This window comes from Callionymus lyra, chromosome 17 (genome assembly GCF_982586985.1).
Source record: "Callionymus lyra chromosome 17, fCalLyr1.hap1.1, whole genome shotgun sequence".
NCBI lineage: Eukaryota > Metazoa > Chordata > Actinopteri > Syngnathiformes > Callionymidae > Callionymus > Callionymus lyra.
The window spans coordinates 13,621,508-13,644,957 of record NC_141834.1 but is presented as its reverse complement, the minus strand read 5'-3'; the positions used below and the strand labels follow the sequence as shown (position 1 = coordinate 13,644,957).

The following is a 23,450-nucleotide window of genomic DNA, read 5'->3' as shown; positions in this document are numbered from 1 at the left end:
GTGAACTCCCATGATGCTTTTCTACACGCTGCTCTATTATGTGACATAATTGGTCGCTACAATATTTAAATCCTGCTCCTTTGTTGCCATATCAAAGTGATTGACAGCTTGGCTGGGCGGCAAAGCATCACTGGAGCTGTTCATGTCACCGTCACTGTGAGGGTTGTTCGTCGAGATGACATGAATTGTTGAGTTTACAAGTTCAAATACATGTTGTTAGTTTAAACAACTGATCAATGTTATGCTATTAAATCAATAGGAATATGTGATACACCTGGAAGAGCACTGAGACTGTGCATACCATCGCCAAGGTCCTTGTTTTATATGACTTAAGAAAGCAGGAAATAAATAAAGCAACTTCTTCGATTCAAGGACTGTGTTGGCGAAAACAAAGTTTCATATCTGGGTAATGATCTTTTCCACGTTCACACGTCCTAGTTTTTAAGATTTTAATTTAATTTAATCTAATATGCTTTTGACAGAGATAGCTTCGTTAGCAGACATTAAAAATAATAAATCGTGTTTAAAGATTTTAATGACAAAATGAAAAATCACAATTGTAGCTGCTATGACTCAAATAATAATAATTACTAAACTCTTTCTGTCGGGTTGAATATAAAGAAGCTTTTATTTTGAAGTTCCAAATGACATAACCCGTGGCCCTTCTTTGCTTTTCTTTTATCAATTTCCTTTATTTTCTTCACATATTTGCACTATTTTATATTGTTGTGATATGTCCATCATTGTTTTATTAATTATCGTGTTTATTTATTTTAAATTGTATTTAGTATAATTGTATGTATTACAATTACATTTTTATTCATGACTTGTGTTTTTATACGTGTACTGTATTTTTTACTGTAATGTTTATGTGAGTTTAATATTTTTTGTAAACTACAGTGACTCAAAAGAATAAAGGTATATCTTGTCTTTTATTATCTTTAAAAAGTTTGCACTGATATAAATATTTTATCAAAACAATGCTAGCCAAAAAACTATCCCCTTGGCAGAGGTATGGGTAGTTTTGACCTTTTTTTAAATCCATAAATCTTGGGAGATACAGAAGGTGTTCGAGGTCATAATGTTGCGGTTCAGATTTTTAGATGGAATACATCAAACATGACGACAGAAGCATCACACGTTGAATTATCCATGTGTTCTCATGAAGGATGAGAGCATCTGCGAACGTGAGCACAAACAAAGAAGCGACTCCATCTTTGGCGAACACACGCCGAGCGTCGGTGAAAGTGAACCAGGACGTGAACACGCGTGTCAGGGACGTGATACATGACGGTGAGCTCGCATGAACACTCGCTCTCAGAGGAGGCACGTTCTCTCGCACATGCATGACCAAACATGCAAACACACAACCCCATTTACATGCTGAGGTGCCAACACACACACACATAAACTCTTCCTCCGACACACACAAAAACAAACATATACTCCACACATACAGTTAATCTTGCTCCTCTTAGTAATACAGAGAGGATTGTGCCAGGATTAGGGGATATTAAATCCTTGGATTATCCAATCAAATGGCACTCCACCCCTCCCCCGCCCACACCGAACCAGCGGAACAAACCACTGGCCTACATGTTCAGGGAAAGGTAAACAGGCGAGGATGAGGTTGTGCAGAGATTGGGAAACAAGGCTTAATACGGTGTGTAACATCAAATTTAGGGACCGTCAAGTAATTCTTTGTGGAGGCGGAGCTCGGTGCAGATGCTCAACCGTCTCCAGCTGCAACGTGAAATGACAAACTTGAGCTCCCACCATCCCCCCTTTAATCATTCACTGGAACACTCCATCCGTACAATTTCTAATGTCCATTTACCAGAGTGCACAAGAAAAGAGTACTATTTTTATCCTCTTCCTCTATGGTGTACCATTTTTTTTCTTTCCTGGTCTCCCCTATCCCTGATTCTTCTCTAAACTCTCCTAATGCCTCAAGTTTCTACTTCATACTGACCTTCTTCACCACGTTCAACTCTTAACTCCTTTCTACTTCACTGACATCGATGGATGGATGGATGGATGGATGGATGGATGGATGGATGGATGGATGGATGGATGGATGGATGGATGGATGGATGGATGGATGGATGGATGGATGGATGGATGGATGGATGGATGGATGGATGGATGGATGGATGGATGGATGGATGGATGGATGGATGGATGGATGGATGGATGGATGGATGGATGGATGGATGGATGGATGGAAGGAAGGAAGGAAGAGAAGGAAAGAAGGAAAGGATGGATGGATGGATGGATGGATGGATGAATGGATGGATGGATGGAAGGAAGAGAAGGAAGGAAGGGATGGATAGATGGATGTATATATATATATATAGATGGGCGGATGGATAGATATATAGATGGATGGATAAAAACAGATGGATAGATAGAAACAGATTGATGGGTGGATGGTTGAATGGAAAAAATGGATAGTTGGATGGATAGGAAGGAAGGGATGAATAGATAGATGGATAGGATAGATGGTTAGAAAGAGATGGATGGATGAATGGATAGGAATGAAGGGATGAACAGATGGACGAATTGATAGGAAGGAAGATAGGGGTGGATATATATAGATATATAGATGGATGATATAAACAGATAGATAGATAAAAATGGATGGATGGATGGATGGATGGATAGAAACAGTTGGAAGGATAGATGGAGTGGATTGATAGAAACAAATAAAACTGTTTTAAATATTTTAAAAAAACAACACTGTACTGTTAAAGCAACACTATATAAAATCAAACAGGTTGTTGATGGCTCCCCCAGTGTCAAAACAGTGTAACTACAATGTCATAGAACATCTGTGTCACCGTTGCCACATTCCACATGTCCTTTTAACCTTAATGAATGAATGTATTACAAACGAGAGTTACATAATGATGACTATTGTTAAACAAACAGCTCGTTCTACTGCATCAAAATAAACAAAACCAACACCAGAGAGAAAAAATCACAAACATCTTTGCGTTAAAACTGAAACGTTTGAACAACAGCAGGCGTCCACAGTATTCATGACGCCACGGATTGGGCGCCGGTGTATGAATTCTAAAACGTGGCGACGGATGCGTGCAGCTGGCATTTCACATACATTTCATCACACGCGTGTCGACTCCATCCCCGCCAGGCGCCTGCTTATCGGTAAACGTGTAACACGCAACATGGAGTGTGTGAGTGATGAAAGCGGCTCCACAGCTGGGCGAAGGCATGAAGACGTGAGGAGAGTGAAGGTGGAGCCCCTCCCTCCTTCCATCCCTCCTTCCATCCCTCCCTCCCTCCTTCACTCTCTCACACCACGTTAGGCTTTGCATCCTCCTGGTTGCCAAGCGACCAGGCATCCTGCTCAGATTGGTCGCTAGGCAACCACGGCCTGCAACCATAATACAAGCTGCTCCTGAGTGGCCCATCCCCCCCTTTTTTTCCTCTCTCTCTCCTCTTATCACTCCATCCTCTGTTTTTTCTCATTCCATTCTTCACACCTGAGAAGTACTTCTCTTTTCTTTATCTCGCCGTTAACCCTTCAGCGCCATCTCTGCCGGAGCACGACAACACCCCCCCCCCCTCGTTCTAGCTGCCATTGTCAGGCGCCGACCGGAGCGTGGAGCAGAACTAACCACCTTGTTGATTCCTTTAATATTATGCACTTTTTTTTGTCAAAACCCGACGGCGAGCGTTGGGTCGTGCGGGCGGCAGAGCACTCAGTGAAATTTGATCCCTGGGATTTAGTCCCACATAATCCAAAAGGACTATAGCGGATCACTGTTAGACCCGTGCTCTTGGACCTTCTTTCTATTTTAGGGAGTGTAAGTCCTTCGGGAAATTAGATGGTGATTTAAAAAAAAAAAAAAAACGACACAAATTCATGATTGAAAAATAAAAAAAAAAAGGAGGGATCACATGACGGGAGCTCAAATGTTGGGTCATATTCACGCGGCACCGTTTTAAGAATCCTTAAATACATGTTGAATAAAACACGTGTTTTCATTGTTTCGACATCCACCTCGGAAGATTAAATCCTCCCCAAAAAATGGGAGACGCTGGCAGCACAGTTGGTTTAGGGAAGCGTCTTCGCCCCCGCGGCCGTTTCCCAGAAACAAACACTGCGAACTCCAGGGTTTAGCTGCTGTTTCTGCGTAAAACAAAGTGTAAATTTTAATTATTGTGTGAAGAGCAACAGCGTCGGTTTAAACCTGTTTCATTATGAACTAGTTTAAATCAACCACCTTTATTTGAACTTTCAACCTCAACATTGATTGTATGTTCCTGTGTTGTTCTTACATAACTGGTAAATAAAGCTGATCCTGATTCTCATTCTGATTTAAAATGCTCTTTCTTTCAGCAACCTTCTCAGTAACGGTGACCCGAACAGCTTCCGTAATGCTTTGCCGCCCAGCCAACCAAATCCCAGGACAAATCACATTTGCCATAGCAACATAGAATTCAACATTGTTTGTATTTTCCTGTGTTGTTCTTACATAACTGGCAAATAAAGCTGATATTTATTCTCATTCTTATTTATAATGCTCTCTCTTTCAGCAACCTTTTCAGTAACGGTGACCCTAGCAGCTCAGCCAAACAGATCCCAGTACAAATCACATTTGCCATAGCGAGATAGAAATTTAAATACAGTATTGTAGCGACCAGATAGAGCAGTGTGTAGAAAAGCATCATGGGAGTTCAATGGTTTGTTGACATTCGGTTTATCTGTTCGAATAAATCATTAGTTTGTAACAGTGTGAACAATAAAATTAAACATGAAGTGCAGTGTGCAAAAAAAGGAATTGGGAAATAAACAAGTTCATAATTGGTGGAAAATAGTAAAGTTAAAAGCGGATGAATCACCGTGACTTAAAAATAAAGACTTGTTTCCATTCGAACTGGTGTTCCCACACACACACACACACACACCCCCTCCCCCCCCCACACACACACACACACACACTCGTCAACTAGGGGGCGCTCTGTCTCGCTCACACAGTCCAGGTGCGAGCAAACTTCCTCATCTCTGGAAAAAGCCTAATCAAACACACGCATATGCTGTCACACAGCAGCCTCCCCCCTCTGACAGATGTCTCTGTTTAAACTGACAGAAGTGAGCCTTGACTCCCCCCCTCTCCTGACTCCCCCCCTCAACCTTCCACCACCCAGTAGATCCTTTTTTTTTGTTTTGTTTTGTCCCTTTCCAAAGACCAGCCGCCTGCCCCTTCCTCCACACTCATTATAGGAAACTTTTGTCTCGTTTCCTCTTTCTCTCTGACCCGCCCCTCCCCTCGTCTCACCCGCCTCACCCTCCCCGTCTATACACCTCCTATTCACCTCTTCATGGCTTCTCTTAACCCTCGCTTTTTTTTTTTTTCATTCAGACGAATTCCATTCAGACGCCGGTTCTATACGTCCATCCCGGGGCAGACATATAAATATTACATAGAAAGGGCGACGGGATTGGGGGGTGACGGGGTGAGAAGGGAGGGATGGGGGGCGGGGGGGGGGGGTTGAAGGGGGAGTATTTTAATCCCACAGACTCTTGTTGACAGATTGCAGCACCTCATGCCAACTTCATCTCAATGAAATTGTCTCCAGCCGAGCAATCATTTACAGATAAAGTGGCCACACTGTCAGTCAAACAGGCATCAAAGCGGATCGTACCATAATTCAATATGTAAAAGACAATAACTTCCTCCGGGGGACGAACTATAGTCGTGTGATCTGGTGTCAGAAGACGCTGATCAAACATCGGCTCCACCGTCAATGACTTTCAAACCAAACCCCCCCTTTAAAAAAAAAAAGAGCTGCCATATAATGACTTGTTTATTTGATTTTAATTTGAAATGGAGGTAATCATTATTTCCCTGGTGGACGAATTTATGACTTCAATTAGATGCAAAGTGTGTTTAGTGGAGCGTGACGTGACTCGATAAATCTCATTTTGAAAAAAGCACTTTAATAAAAAATGCATGCGACCCAAAAGTGCGACGATGGACACATGAGAACCGCAGCAAAAGAACAATTCAAAGCTTGATAAAGAATTAAAGCAGTTAAATCTACATGTTTTTGTTATCACATCTTATTGAATAGCGTTGTTAGAAAATATCAATATATTGCAATATTTATTTTGACTATACTATATCTATACCATCTATTTTTTTGCTTTTAAATCATATTTAATTTCTTATCATTGTTATTTTGTTGTTCATGTTTCAATAAAGTGTGAATAAATTAAAATATTTCCATTAAAAGAAACAAATTTAACAATTAACATACAAATAATCAGGGTATTTGTTCATTTTTGTGTTGTGCAATTAAGCTTCTGGCTGCTAGATGGCTAGAATTTGTGCTTTTTTAAATTTTCTTTTATGGTTTTATGTTCCAACAAAGTATGTATGAAATCAAATCCTACTTATTTATTATCAACAATTACCCACAATTCATATTGTTAAATTTCATCCCCCGGAGCCACAGGAACAATGAAATCCCGAAAGATTCCGGCAACGACTGAGGACGAGAGGATACAGTCAATTCTGGCTGACGTTTGAAAACATTTTGGTTTCAAAACAAATTAAACAACATTGTCAAGTACTCAAAAATACTAGAAATACATCCTTATTACTACAGCGCATCAATATATATCGTGATAGATCGTGTCGTTCTTTATCGTGATATGTATCGTATCACCCGATCCCTGCCAACAACACCCCCCCCCCCCCCTCTACGAATCCATGTTTTTTTCCTTCAGAGACGTCGCAGCAGGTTCGGTGCCGAACCAAACAGATGGCGTGTGATGTGGACTTAACTCAACTTTGTGCTACTTCAGAGCTCAGCATCAGAGAGGCAGAGATTTGGCAGCACAAACCCGGGTAATTACAAACTTTATTTTCTGTGGGGGATGATACAAGCGTACATGTGGGCATATGTGTGTGAGGAGGAGGAGGGGAGGGTTGAGGGTGTGTGTGTGTGTGTGTTGGTGGGGTGGGGGGGGATGCATGGGTAGTGTGTAATCTCCAGCCTTAAAGAGGCAGGTGCTCTCTGGGGTCGGGCTTTTATGAGGCTTTGATTAGATTTTTCCTCCAATTCTGTGGTGAAATATGAGGACAGGCTCTCTTTCTCTGCATGTTGCATGCATAAACGCACTCGCACACACACTTTTGTTTTTAAATCCCCTTTGGTCTGAGCTGCACACAATTGCATGCCAACCTCAAACATCCCCCCAACACACACACACACACTAATCTTAAAGGCTGTGTTGGACTCCTTTTTTTTTTTGAAAACACACACACGAAAATACACCTGTCCCCCCCACTCTACCCCACACACACACAGTCGGGATAAAAATAGAAAAACAGAATAAGGGACGGGACGGGACGGGGGAGTGATACACATCACAAACTCCATCAGGCGAGGAGAGATGGAGGCAGCGAGAGGGAGGGAGGGGTAAAAAAAAAAAAGAAAAATGAAAGAGAGAGCGAGATAGTGAGGTCTGTTCTAAATTGAAAGTGCAGCAGTAAGCAGTGAAGGGGAATAGTAAACAGTGCTGCTGACCACATAAATATGCTAAATTAGCCCACAAAGTCGCCCTAGTGGATAATTGCTCATCATAGCTTCGCCCCACGGGGAGGACGCCCGCCAGGCATCTTAGATTCCACACGGAAAAATACACACAACATAAACACTTCCTGAATAGAAGCCGCTCACATTCACCACAAGCCGACGCCGGGGCAGGTGCAGACGTCACGTGGATACTCCCTGGGACGGTGTATCAGTAAAATCATAATAATATATTCCATGTCTGGGAAATGATGGAGGATATGATGTCGACTGATGTAAAGGGGATTCTATACGTCACCAAACGCATCACACGGTTCATTAAAAAGCCACAATATATGAAGGAGAAAAGGATAATTTCATAGATAATTAAAGGTGGAAAATAGATTGTAAAGGAAAATAATAAAGGAGGGAAACGTAAGATAATATTATTGGAGTTAACAGAGACTTAAAAGGAAAATTATAACTGGTCTGATTTATTAAATTACGTTTGAAATGGTTTATAATTATAAATTAAGTAATATTATTCTAATTCATATATTATACTACTACTAGGAGCATACCCTTCAGCTATTTTATTTTGAATTTATTTTATTATTTAAAACCTTTATATGACCTATTTAATTTAATTTAATTTAATTCAATTTAATTTAATTTAATTTAATTTAATTTAATTTTGTATCTAAAACGGCACAAAAAATTCCTGTGTTGTTTTTAAATGGAATTCATCTGGATCTGATACTAAGGCTTCTTTTATTTTGTCACAATGTAACTCAGGGTCACAAGCGTCTAAAACCCTTTCACCACCACGAGCGCAAACAAATATATATATATATTTACCAGGAAGTATGTTGTTCATCACCCAAACACTCACCCAGCATCTTATCTTAAACACGAACATCTTTATAGGTCAACACATCCACATGAACAATATTCCACTTTGATGTGAGTCAACCATCTGCTCTGGCCAAATTAAAAGACCAGATTTGGTGTCTGAGGCATGTTATCTCCGCTGTTATCTCTGCCGCAATAAACAACACGAATGCATCAATGAAACGGAAAACGACTTTCATTTATGAGATTTAAGATTCAATAAAAAGCGTATTGATCCAGTGCTCTATGAGTCACTGTAAAGCTCAGAGAGATACTACCGTGAGGTGCGTCACACGTGTGCGACCCCGTGTGTGTGTGTGTGTGTGTGCGACTCTGTGTGTGTGTCGAGCGTACTTTGGTCTAATCAAAAAGCAGAGTCCGGCGAAGCATGACAACACACACCTGGTAAGCTGCTTATCACACTTTAATTTCACCTACTCCGAGATCAGCCGATACCGGCGTGACAAAACAGATGTGTAAGTGTGTGTCTGTACACACACACACACACACACACACACACACACACACACACACACACACGCCAGTGTTTTTAAATGGAACGAAGATGAAGGAAGTGATAAGGGCGGTGAGGAGAGAGAGAGAGCAGATTAAATAGGGAGAGAGATATCAACGACAAAGAACAAAAGGGAAGATAAGGGGAAAGATTACAGCTGCAGTCGGCTTTGGAAGAGATGGAGGGATAGAGAGAGAGAGGGAGAGAGAGAGAGAGAGAGAGAGAGTGGATTTAAGGGGGGGGGGGGGGTTTCAGGCTAAAATCTAAACAGGCCATGAGTGAAGTGTGGCCTGATGAAAAGAGAGGGAGGACGAGAGCAATGATCTGATGAAGGGAGACAGTTTTAAATAAATGCTACACTCAGTGTTCAGGGCTGTGTACGACTTTTTCCACTTCGTACAAACTTATGAGCGGAAAGAAAAATACTTTTATTCAATGTAGCAAAGCGCTACACAAACGTGATGCAACCATAACTGCACAGAAAAGGTATCATTTCAGTTCTATGGATAATTACTTCTTGGAAGATGTTTTATTTTTGTTTTTAAGAATTAACATTAGACTGTGACTCTTGACACAGCGAGGCGCGTGTTTTCGTCAAGTTTATTTAAAAAAACAACCTGTAAACTAGTAAAAAATGAGTAAAAACAAACTCTATTTGATGTATTTTTACTGTTGTTGTCTAAATATTTGGTCTATAAAATCATTTTGACAATAAACTAGAACAAGTTTAATTGTTTTTATTATCTGAAAATTTGGCGATTACGATGCGTATCGCGATACAGGGAGGAAACGATACGATATATTGCGTTACTGTAGGAACAAGGATATACATGTATTTGTCAAGTACTTGACAAAGTCGTAACTGAATTCATTTGTTTTGAAAACCAAAAATATGTGAACAAAATCAGCTTGAAAATCTCGACTGTATCCTCTCGTCCTCAGTCATCGCCGGATTCTTGCAGGATTTCATTGTTACTTTAGCTGCCGCCATCTAGCGGCTGTGAATATATTTTCAAATATAAACCATAAAATAACTGTGATAAAATTAAATTTTGATTTAAAAGCAAAAATAAAGAATAAATGAATGTTGCAAAAAAAGGTAAGAAAATATTGATACAGTGCTGTTGAATATCAATACACTGTTGTGATTAAAAATATAGCGATTTTCTCCTAATATTAATAAATGATTAATATTAATATACATAAGCCTCCAGGGCCAGAAGGGGAAGAATAGATAAAAAATTCCAGGTCCAGCGTTTATTAAGACCCTCCAGTGTCAACTCCCTCCTAACCTTTTGTGCTGACTCAGGCGTCCTCCTGATGTTGTTCAAAAAGACGATCAAGCGTCGAGGCGTCTTAATTCTCAGTCCTGATCTTTGGCCAAGTTGGCCGCGATTTGCATAAAACTCATTATTTGCCCAACTCTGGAAAAGTCACGATAAAAGCTCATTAAATTAGCGGGCTTCATTAAATATCACTCATTTGTCGTTCGCCGACCAACGCTGGCTGTGATTTGCTGACGTGGTGAGTCGAGAAAACCATGTTAATTGGAGCAGATTGAGATTTACGGCGTGGACGGCGTGGACGGCGTGTTCATCACATCGAGGCGACTGCACGATATGTGAGGACGCTGGGATCGTAAGGAACATGAGCTAAAAATCTGTTCTTAAATGAGGTCAGACTTTTTTAAATCAACCCTCAGCGTCTGCGGGAAGTGACAGAACAATACAAGCCAACATACAACAATACTTGAATAGTACCATAGTTGGTCGTATTTACAGATATAATTAAGAAGACAATTAAGCTAGTTTCCTGTTTGTATCTAATAATATTCTTAATTCTAAAGTAATTTTGTTATGCTCATGATAGTCTTGAATTCAGAACTCATTTGTGTTTTACTTGAATTCTTCTTTATTTATCTTTCAGGGTTTGGTATTTCAATCTCCTAGTTGGCCACATTATACACCGACCGCTGTGAGGGGGTCTTTCAAAAGAAAAAAGGATTCATAATACATCTATTATTTCAGAGAAAAGACTAGAAATGGTAAAAGAAAAAGAGAAGAATAAGCATGAAAAACGGTGGTGTTGAGCGAAATCATACCGTCAAAAATATCTTTGCTGTTTAGATCTTGGGTAAAAAATATATATATTTAAGGTTGTTCACCTTAAGGCAACACAAGGGATACCTCAAACACTTTTGTTTTCATAAACTACCTGGTCACCTTGACCCAGAGGCAACACAAGGTATACGTCAAACCCTTTTGTTTTCGGAACCACCGGGTCACCTTGACCCAGAGGCAACACAAGGGATACCTCAAACACTTTTGTTTTCGGAACCACCGGGTCACCTTGACCCAGAGGCGACACAATAGTTAACAGTCTTTTGACAGAACGTATGAGGCGCATTTTCTTTTTACACATATCTACGAAAAAAAAAAAACTTAAATTATTAGTTATAGTTCCGGGCAATGACTGAGGACGAGAGGATACAATTAGTTTTAATCTTATTGGACGTCTTTATATATTAGTTTCTGTCTCTGTATCTTATCTTGACACTGTCATCGTCAAAAGAATCAAAATTAATCTACTTTGATTTTTTAGCAAACCATCTCATGTGTTATAAAGCAAATGACTTGGAATTTAATTGTGAATAAATAATAATAAAAAAAAGGTGTTTTAGAAACACTACCCTTGATAAGGGCCACATGTATACAACCAAAAGGGCCAGGTATTTTTTTATTTTCCTAAAAGAACCTCTTATCTCCATCTCTGTCCGTCCACCTTCTCGTCTTCCGTGTTCGAATTAAACACACGGCGGCGAGCGCCCGAGATAAGACCATCTGTTCCTCATTCATTCCACTCGTTTCCAGGCGAACACTCTCACTGCTCCACTTCTGTTCCTCCTCCACCGTTTCCCGGGCCCTGACGGCGCTGCTCAGGCGGCGTCAGAACCCGAACCGGAGAGCGAGACAAGACATTAAAACCCCATTTTTGCGGCGTACAAGCAGAGCTGAAGCGCACACGTGTGCATCTCAAATCCGACCCACAGTGAAGCCACTATGAAAATGAGTTTGCGAGAAACTAATCATGCAGCTTAACTGGAAGGAGAGAGGGATGGAGGAGGAGAAAGGGGGGAGATAGGGTGTGAAAAACGGTCAAAGGGGTCAACTAATCAAGTGGAGGGGGAATGAGACAAGGAGTGAAGAGGGGATGGAGTGGGAGAGGGGCTTACGATGAGAGGAGGACTTACCAAAATAACTGTGAAATGAGAGTCGGAGGAGAGAAAAAAAAAGCATTTGAGCAAAAAAAAAAAAAAAAAAAAAAAAACAGTGACTCCAGGCAGCAATTAGGCTAAGCAGCATGATAAACACATCCTCACAAAAGAAAAGATGATTTTAAAAAAGAAAAGAGAAGGGGTTTAATCAGGATTTTAAATATATATATTCGGGGGGGAAGGAAGAGAGGGGGGAGGGTGGAAAAGAAGAGAGGAATAAATAGTATTTTTGAAACATGTGAAGAAGGGAGGCGGCGGAGAGGGGGAACACGGGGGAGAGGCAAACGAGGACAGCGGGTATTATGAGGAGCTAAAAAGATCGTGGGATGAGAGAAATTTTCTTGCAGCAAAAAATAATTAGAAAGTGACGACATCAGCGCGTTTCAGAGAAGAAGAGGATACTACTGAGAAGAAAAGATGAAGCTTCGGAAATCACAAACACTTCCTTGTGAAATATGGCAATTCATCCTTCCTTCCCTTTGTTTCCCTTCTTCCTTCCTTCCTTCTCACTGAACGACTGTTGAATACAGTAAAAAAAGGAGGTCTTGACCTTTTAGTGTCAGATGACCTTGAGGTTAAAAACTTTATCAGTTTCACCTGCACACGGAGAGTTTATATGTATTTATAAGGATGTACAGTTAAGAGTTTATGTATTATTTTAACAAGTACTACAAGTGTTTTATGAGCATCATCTCATCGGGATTTTATTTTCCTTTCCTTCATCGTCTTTTTTACTGTTTTTGGAAGTATTTTCAAGTTTTCTTTCGATGAGTTTTGACACTTTAAAAAAGACTGAAATGTACTCATGGTTGAGATTTTAAAAAGTGATAAAGAAATATTCTAGGAAATGAAGTAAAGACACATTTTGATAATAAACATTTTGATATTTTTATCCTAATGCAATGATCAAAAGGGTGTTGAATTAATGTATACTGGCTAAATAATTACATCGTTTTAATCACTTTAATAAGGTTTTTTAATTAAACCTATAATAATTAACTGTTTTATTTTCTTCTTGTACTTTAGTAACACACCTTTGAACAGACTTCTTTAATTTATATATTTTATTGACACCACAGGTGACAAACTCAGTCACAGACAAATCTCATTGTCATATCGTCTTTTCTTTTATGCCTGCCTTTGTCCTCCTTCAAATGTATTTCCTTGAACATCATTTTCATTCTTATGTAACATCTCCGTATGACTTAATAATCACTGTCCCTTATCTTATCTCAAACCCTGACATCCGTCCGAACATCAACATGAATCTACTTTTATTTTTGAGCCGAACTTGAGTCTGTTGTTCAGACAAAAGAACACAACGATATTCACCCGAGCTGATGGAAAATAAAGGCTGCAGCTCATCGTTAGTTCATCTGTAGTCGATAAAAAAAACTTTCTAACTCGCTTAACAACGTCTTGAACATCCGGACGCCGCCTCCCGGGGCGGCCATGTTTGTGACGAGGTGTCAAGAGTCAGAGGGCGCGAGAGGAGAGAGGTGAGTTCCTGCAGTAAGGTCGAGCTCTCTGTCAGCGCTAATTGGATCAATGTCCTTATTAACATGCAGCGTGTGTGTGCGTGTGTGTGTGTGTGTGTGTGTTGACGGTAACACGCCCGGCAGGTGCACACGCGTGTGCTCCTTCCCTCCGGCCTCCTTTAGTCACACCAGAGACGCCCAGTCACGTTTGCTGAACCTCACTTTAGTTTCCACATCAGAAAATAAAAAAAAAAGTGTAAAATCCATTTTAAAGTGAAGCGTAAATCAGGTCAGAGAGAGAGAGAGAGAGAGAGAGAGAGAGAGAGAGAGAGGGAGGAAGGGAAGGAGCGACAGAGAGGTACAGCCTGAGTGACAGGCACAGATCTCACACACTAGCACATCCATAATAAACAGCATCCCTCTCTCCCGCCTCAGCTGCAGCGCTATTCCTGACCGGAGAGCCAGGGAGGCCCGGGATGAGACAAAGGGGAACGGCCACATTAATTACTCTCTCCAGGCAGCGGCGATCACTGGAGGCTAACAGAGGGACCTGCCGAGGTAGACACACTCATACATATATATATATATATATAAATATATATATGAGAGAGAGAGGTCTGCGTGTGTGTTGTGAGAGGGAATATTTGTCCTTCGCTGCAAGACGCCTGCTGGCTGCTGCGTTATGTCACCGCGCCGCTAATGGAAACTACACCCACGCATGGTGATCCGGGGGATTTAAAGGGCCACCCGTGAACAAATGTTGGATTTAGATCATTGTTTTTTTTTTTTTATTATTATAATGTCAAACTCTCATATACAGAAAAAAAACCTGTTCATTTTGAAAATATATTCAAATGTTTTTAAATGTAATTATAAAAACAAAATAGACCTTTTTAATACACTTATTATTGAATTTAGGTATTTAATAAATACAAAGCTTCAACATTTGGAATGTTATATTGTGTAATACTGTAGTAATAAGGTTATATTTGTAGTATCTAGTGTTGCTTTGAAACCAATTTGTTTTGAAACCAAAACATGTCCAAACATCAGATTTAAAAGCTGATGGAGTCGACTGTATCCTCTCGTCCTCAGTCATCTGCAGAATTCACAGTTCATACGACTCTTGACGAAGTCGTATCTGCTTTCATTTGTTTTTGAAACCAAAATATGTCCAAACGTCAGCTTTTAAAAAGCTGCTGGACTCGACCGTATCCTCTCGTCCTCAGTCATCGCCGAGATCTCTTGTAACTTTAGCTGCGGAGGACGTACAGTAGCGACATCTAGTAGTGGGATGTTTGATCGCAACACAAAAATGAACAAACACCCGGAATATTTTTATGCTTATTGTAAATAGGAAACAAAATCGAATTATTCGATTTCGTACAAACTTTAGTTAAATATAATCCATAACATAAAATATGATTTGAAAGAAAAAAATATATATATCGTGCTTTTGAATACTGATACAGTAATTTAAAAATTAATACGTTTTGTTACAAATATATAGACATATATAAGCGATACATCGGAATATTTATATTCTTCTCTTTATTTTCTTTATTATTTATTTTATCGAAATATTAACCATAAGAAAGCTATTATAAATTAAAAAAAATGAAAGCTTAAAAGATGTTTTGAAAAACGTTGGTACAATATTGCGAGACAAAGGAAATCTTGCAACATATCGGTGTATTGGTATTTTCTCACACCACTACTTCTGATGTCACTGATGTACTTCCATGAGGTGTGTGTTCTAGTACTAGTGCAGCGATGTGGACTCACCCCTGGTAGCGTCTTCTGCTCATGGAGGGCACTCTGGGCTTTCAACGCCGACTCCCTCGCACAGTACGTCAGAAACGCACATCCTGCGGAAACAGAGGAATCAGACGTTTGATGGGAGATCCACACGTATCAGGGAAAAGAAAAAAAAAACTTCTCTCCTCCCTGGATAATTAGCGGCTGTTGTGTTGTTGAAATATTCATGCACTGTAACTATATTTGACATCACCATGACGATGCACTTCTAAGGAGCAACAGATCGCAGGACGTCACACATGACGGCGCTAACAAGGCCTCGGTCGGGTCGTTTCCTTCCGAACACATGCCTCACACACTTCTAGCCTGAAGTACCTGTGTCAGAGTGTGTGTGTGTGGGGGGGTGTGTGTGTGTGTGGGGGGGGGGCGGTACAGCCGGCTGGCCGGGGCCTGATTTTACTACACCTGTCACCAGCGCTAAGACAACAAGATCAGCGGCAGGTTCGCTTCCTGTCGGGAACTGTTTGTTCACAGCCAGCAGATCGTCAAACAGAAACAGTGTCAACAAGGGAAGGGACTTCGACGTGAATGTTGGATACGAAAAACACCGTCAGGTTTCACAGCCGTCGCGCTCCTTATCTGGTGGCGTTTAAGAGCAGCTTACTGTGTCGGAACAACAGATTCTTTCCCCGGCATCTCTCTGGCTTACACGTCCATTACACTGATTGGAAGACACGTCTAATCTGGAGCATGAAACTGCCTCAGTGTGGCTGTGAGATCGTTTGTATCTTCTTTTACTGTTGGTGATGTTATTATTACGAGTTATAATCTGAAATATTTTTCACTTGTTGAAATACAAATAGAGAGTCCTAGTCTGTTTATGATGCCATGGAGGTTTTCCTGAATACAATTCTTTGAAAGAAACACAATATATCATTTTTCCAACATTACTGCAATATATTGCAACAAAAAAATGTTACTAGAGTATCGTAATATATCACAATATACCATTGTTCCTTCATTATCACAATATATCGCTATAAATCATTCCTTCAATATAATCGCGATATATTGTAATATATCATTCTTCATACAGTATTGCAATATATCACAATATATCATTCTTCATACATTATCGCAACAGATCGCAATATATCATTCTTCCAACGTTATCGCAACATAAAGTTGGTTCTACAGTATTGCATTATATTGCGACATAAAGTTGGTTCTACAGTATTGCATTATATTGCGACATAAAGTTGGTTCTACAGTATTGCATTATATTGCGACATAACATTGACCCAACAGTATCGCAATATACCGTGACATAAAGTTGGTTCTACAGTATTGCATTATATCACAACATAAAGTTGGTTCTACAGTATTGCATTATATTGCGACATAAAGTTGGTTCTACAGTATTGCATTATATTGCGACATAAAGTTGGTTCTACAGTATTGCATTATATTGCGACATAAAGTTGGTTCTACAGTATTGCATTATATTGCGACATAAAGTTGGTTCTACAGTATTGCATTATATTGCAACATAACGTTGGCCCAACAGTATTGCATTATATTGCGACACAACGTTGGCCCAACAGTATCGCAATATACTGCGACATAATGTTGGCCCAACAGTATTGCATTATATTGCAACATAACGTTGGCCCAACAGTATCGCAATATACTGCGACATAAAGTTGGCCCTACAGTATCGCATTATATTGCGACATAACGTTGGCCCTACAGTATCACAATAAACCGTGACATAAAGTTGGCCCTACAGTATTGCATTATATTGCGACATAACGTTCACCCAACAGTATTGCATTATATTGCGACACAACATTGGCCTTACAGTATCACAATATACCGCGATATAAAGTTGGCCCTACAGTATCGCATTATATTGCAACACAACATTGGCCCTGCAGTATCACAATATACCGCGACATAACGTTGGCCCTACAGTATTGCATTATATTGCAACACAACATTGGCCCTGCAGTATCACAATATACCGCGACATAAAGTTGGCCCTACAGTATCGCATTATATTGCAACACAACATTGGCCCTGCAGTATCACAATATACCGCGACATAACGTTGGCCCTACAGTATTGCATTATATTGCGACACAACGTTGGCCCTACAGTATGGCATTATATTGCAACACAACATTGGCCTTGCATAACGCAATATATGGCAACATAAAGTTGGCCCTAAAGTATTGCATTATATTGCAACATAACGTTGGCCCTACAGTATCGCAATATACCACGACATAAAGTTGGCCCTACAGTATTGCATTATATTGCGACATAACGTTGGCCCTCAGTATCACAATATATCGCGACATAACGTTGGCCCAACAATATTTCATTATATTGCGACACAACATTGGCCCTACAGTATCGTATTATACTGCAACATAACGTTGGCCCTACAGTATCGTATTATACTGCGACATAACGTTGGCCCTACAGTATCGCATTATATCACAACATAAAGTTGGCCCTACAGTATCGTATTATACTACGACATAACGTTGGCCCTACAGTATCGCATTATATCACAACATAACGTTGGCCCTACAGTATCGTATTATACTACGACATAACGTTGGCCCTACAGTATCGCATTATATCACAACATAACGTTGGCCCTACAGTATCGTATTATACTGCAACATAACGTTGGCCCTACAGTATCGTATTATACTGCGACATAACGTTGGCCCTACAGTATCGCATTATATCACAACATAACGTTGGCCCTACAGTATCGTATTATACTACGACATAACGTTGGCCCTACAGTATCGCATTATATCACAACATAAAGTTGGCCCTACAGTATCTCATTATATCACAACATAACGTTGGCCCTACAGTATCGTATTATACTGCAACATAAAGTTGGCCCTACAGTATCGCATTATATCACAACATAAAGTTGGCCCTACAGTATCGTATTATACTGTGACATAACGTTGGCCCTAGAGTATCTCATTATATCACAACATAACGTTGGCCCTACAGTATCGTATTATTCTGCGACATAACGTTGGCCCTACAGTATCGTATTATACTGCGACATAACGTTGGCCCTACAGTATCGCATTATATCACAACATAACGTTGGCCCTACAGTATCGTATTATACTGCGACATAACGTTGGCCCTACAGTATCGCATTATATCACAACATAACGTTGGCCCTACAGTATCGTATTATACTGCAACATAAAGTTGGCCCTACAGTATCGCATTATATCACAACATAAAGTTGGCCCTACAGTATCGTATTATACTGTGACATAACGTTGGCCCTACAGTATCTCATTATATCACAACATAACGTTGGCCCTACAGTATCGTATTATACTGCGACATAACGTTGGCCCTACAGTATCGCATTATATCACAACATAACGTTGGCCCTACAGTATCGTATTATACTGCGACATAACGTTGGCCCTACAGTATCGCATTATATCACAACATAACGTTGGCCCTACAGTATCGCATTATATCACAACATAAAGTTGGGCCTACAGTATCTCATTATATCACAACATAAAGTTGGGCCTACAGTATCGTATTATACTGCGACATAACGTTGGCCCTACAGTATCACAATATATCGCAATACATCCTTGTACCTACAGCATTGAAATATATTGCAGTATATCACAATGGTGTCCCTGTATCCAGATTCTTGCCAATACACACATCTCTTATTGTAACCAATAAATCAAAGAATAAATCAGTAGAAAGACATAAAGAAGGATTTAGAGAAAAGATCAAGAGTTGTTTTTAAAATGATGCCCAAAAACTACTAAAAACAAGATCAGTTTAATGTTTATGTCTGAACTCATTCTGAATGTATTTGGAGAGACAAGTAATACTCACAAACAAAAAGGCGATATAATCTTTACCTTGTTATATTGAGTTAATGACGGTAACAAAATATGTTTGAAAGAATTTAGAAAAACATGAGTTTTACATTATATTTCTGACCCTCACCCTTAGTGTATGTTTATCACAAGAAAGTTTTTCCTAAAGTCCTTAAGATGTTGTTGAGTCGGATCTTTAGGTCAGTGTGAAGAGAAATGATCTTAAGATCCAGTGACAGTGCAGGTCGTTCTCCCGTCCACATGATCTCATGCTGCTGTGTTGACAAGAGGCTGAAGACGAGAGCAGGAGTGACAGTTTCCATAGCAACCACTGACACTCAGCAGAAGACATTTTTATCCCCCCCCCCCCACCCCTCTCCTCGATTCTCCTCGCTACATCCTTCCGTCGATCGACACCATAAAGTCGGTTCGGAAAAAAAAAAACGACTCACCTTTGTGCATCCCAGTGTATTTGTCCTTGATCACCGTGAGCTCGTAGATCTTCCCGAACTGCTCGAAGATGGGCTTCAGGTCCTTCTCCTCCAGATTCCGAGGGATCTGCCCCACAAAGAGCTTGATGGCGTCAGCCTCCTTCATCGGGACGGAGCTGCGAGGACGGCGCTCGGGAATGGATGGGGATGAGAAGTAAACAGAGCGGGAGCAGGTATCCTTGGTAACGGCGGCGGATGCTGCTGCTGCTGCTGCTGGACTCCTGCTCCAGTCACAGCAGAAGAAGAAAAAAATGTCAAAAAAAGTCTTAATAATAAGATAAAAAGAAGAAGAACATTTACAAATTAATTGTTTCCTTGGGGACTGAAATATGAGCGTCTTTATCTTAACGGAGGGAAAGTAGGTCAACGACGATTGAAATTAAGGAATTAATTATTGAGGTAAAAAAATCATTCTAAGGATGTTTTTGTTTTAAGAATATGATTCTGGGATGTTTGGATCCTCGGCTGCTGACAAAGAGCTCCCGCATCATTATGCAAATGTTAATTAGTCAATCAGTAAACAATGATGCCACTCTTTTCACCAATTCATGCCACATCAGAGGGAAAATATCAGTCCCTACTTCCTCTGTTTATGTCTTTTTCCTTCTTTTAAAAAACGAGGGAGCAGAAGAAAAGGTGATAGTTTGGGGTGAACGATGGCAATAGAGCAGCTTCTTTGTTTAGCCAGCTGTAGGTTACATACACACGGATGTCAGGGGGCTCCCCTTTGTCCGATCCCGCCCCCCCCAACCCCCCCTTCAATGTATATACGTATATACATCCACACTTTTTTAAAAAAGAGATAGAAAAAAAGAAAGAGAAGAAGGTTCTCGGTTCTTACCGGCTGCAGGTGAAGTGAATGGTGATGAGAAGTTAAAGAAGGATGATGTTGTCTTCGCTCCTTTCCTCCTGGATGCTCCGCTCTTTGTGCCCGCTGTGCTCTCCTCCTCCTCCTCCTCCTCCTCCTCTCCTCCTCCTCCTCCTGTCTTCACACACGCAGCCTCTTCTACAACTTACAGGCTTCGACCCACTGGATTCTCTCTGGCGCGCGCTTTAAAAAATGATCCTAGGATTCAAGTCACGACCTGTCACCACAAAATAAGCACTTTCTCAACTAACTCTCGCGGGACTCCGTGTTGAAGGGAAGGGAAAAAAAAGGCAGGAGGAAGAAAAAAATTAAAAAAAGGAGAAGAAAGTAAATATTTCCCGGGTTGGTTTTTCCAGCCGTCGGAGCGCGTGTCTTCGTCCTCACGTTGTCAACTCCCACTTGGTGTTTTTTTTTCTTTTTTTCTTTTTGCTTCTTGTTGCGTGTCGCTCCTCCACCGGCTGGATGTCTGTTCTCTCTCTTCAGCAGCTCCTCTCTCTTTCTCTCTCCTCCCCCTCTTCCACGGGCCGCCAGGGACCGTCGCCAAATACACCCGTCACAATCACATTTAAACTACGCTTCTCCGTAAATCTAAACGAAGATAAATATTATATACATTTAACCACACCTTAATAATACACTGATAAATCAAATTGTAATTTTAATACATCTTATCTCGTTGTTATTCGTTCCTAACGCGGTGGCGCCTTCGACACGCTCCCTTGGACGCGCCGAGCGGAGCCGCCTATTGTTCTGGTCGCGAGCCCTGGCCTTGGTGCTGAAACTATGAAGCGGACGCGCGCTCCCGCTCACGTGCACGCGGTCACGACTATACTACAGCTGTTCACGCCCGGGACCGAAAAGAAAAAAAAGAAAAAATCACGCTCACACCCACGCAACAGCATCTCTGGCCTATTTTACTCCCGGAGCGTCACTGCGAGTCATTTTTTTTCTCCCACATGTAGCTGTTTACACATCATCCTGCTGCAGGTGTGTGTGGGTGTGTGTGTGTGTGTGTGTGTGTGTGTGTGTGTGTGTGTGTGTGTTTGTGTGTGTGTGTGTGAGGGGAGCGAGTGAAAGGAGTCAGAGGGTTCATGTTAATTTACTCCTAAAGGTCACCATCTGCCTGCCTTGCCTCCTGCAGCCCCCCCGCCCTGTCACCCCACACATATATCTATATATATATATGGAGCGTCGTCACGGCGACAGGCACGAATCACCCCGAGGACGAGGCTCTGAAACATGCCAAAGAGAAGGACATGAAAAACCCATCTCGGGGTAAAAAAAAGGTGACGCGGGGTTCGTGCGTCAGCGAGCGACTCCACCGACCAATCCTGTGGCGTTCCTCAAGGCTCCTATTTAGGTCCCGTTTTTATTTTCCAGGCTGCTGGATCATAAACTATGTAAGGGCCACAAAAAAACGTCTTTGATATGATGAGAAACTTAAGAATTGAGAAAATAATGATATTGCAAAGTGTAATAAGGACTGTGGCTGTTTAAAAATAAGCTAATGTTGGTACTTAAGCTAATCTTTGATACATTTGGTTTTATGATGAATGAAAAAGAAAATATTTATTAAAACGTTTTGTGATAAAGAGTGTGTTTATAATCTATTATGGGTAAACATCTTAAAAATCATTGTTTAAAAAAGGAAAAGTATTTGTTTTGCAGTTGCTGAATTAGTATTTTTTGTGTTTTTTATATGTTATGTTAAAAACAATCAAACTCCTTTATTCATTAGGGGAGAAAAAAGACAAACATGTATTTAATAGTTAAAAAAAAGGAAATTAATTCCCTTAACTTTGAGGAAGAAGAAATAATCACGAAAAGAACAAATAAAAACAAGGAAAATATATATTTCCTTTGTTTTGTCTTGACAGAAATCGAGGTAAATTTTAACTAAGAAAAATCTTTCCGTATTTATTTTCCAACTGTAAACTACTATATAATTTGAACAAGGTACTGTTTTAGATTCACTGTGTTTGCTACAACGAAGCTAGTTTGTGGGATAACGTTAACAAACATCTTCATCTAGTAAAAATAGCAACTGTAACGTGAGTCATAAAGTTACGTCCCATGTTGTTGTAAAAAAAAATCCTCTGTTAAATCCCAACAAACAGCTACATCCATATTGTTTACCATTTAAATGATTCATTCAAGCACTGAGACACAAATGTGCCTCAGGGGTCAGTCATTGTAACACAAATAAACACATTAGCTCGTCTCGCAGCCAACAAAACGTTATTTCTTCTTCTAGTTCTGTTGTTCGGAGTCACTGCCTCTCTTCAAGCATCTTAATCTGAGTGAGATTGTGGATTAAATGAAGATTAAGTCAAACATTGAGACCTCCGGCAGCTGCCGTTGAGCAAAGACGTGGAAGATAAATCACGTGTTTGTCGAGATTAATGTACTTTCATGTACTTTTACCGTGTCTTTAAATCACATTTCAAGATGGACGGCTTCCCTCAGTATTTGTGTCGGTTGTTGAAGAAACAAATTAGGAGATGAGACGAGAAAATAAAGCCTCAGAGGGAGAAGTCATTTCCTAAAAATGCCAGACTCGGGGGGGGCCCGAGAGGTCAAATGTCAGGGCCTCTGTCGTTTCCTGGAGTCTGCGGGGGGAGCGTCGTAGAAAAACACGGCAGGAAGTTTTCACAACGAATCTGTCTCGCAGCTTGTAGAGAGAAAAGGATTCTGTATCACATCTGTCCAGCAACTGACGTCAAAAC

At 40.5% G+C, this 23,450-nt stretch overlaps 2 protein-coding genes across 4 annotated transcripts in view; one reads left to right on the top strand and one right to left on the bottom strand.

The window, feature by feature from the left end:
- celf3b (cugbp, Elav-like family member 3b) overlaps positions 1–20,764 on the bottom strand; it is a 37,869-nt gene extending 17,105 nt beyond the window's left edge. For 2 of the 3 annotated variants that reach the window (XM_087812347.1, XM_087812349.1), the window contains exons 1-3: positions 20,698–20,764; positions 19,818–20,080; positions 15,491–15,573 (exon numbers count right to left, since the gene is read on the bottom strand). In XM_087812347.1, coding sequence (XP_087668473.1) covers positions 15,491–15,573; positions 19,818–19,962 — 228 coding nt within the window. In that variant the 5' untranslated portion in view covers positions 19,963–20,080; positions 20,698–20,764. The remainder of the gene's footprint in view (positions 1–15,490; positions 15,574–19,817; positions 20,081–20,697) is intronic. The other variant, XM_087812348.1, reaches the window with a different exon arrangement.
- itga10 (integrin, alpha 10) overlaps positions 1–23,450 on the top strand; it is a 370,978-nt gene that overhangs the window by 150,594 nt on the left and 196,934 nt on the right. The window lies entirely within an intron of this gene.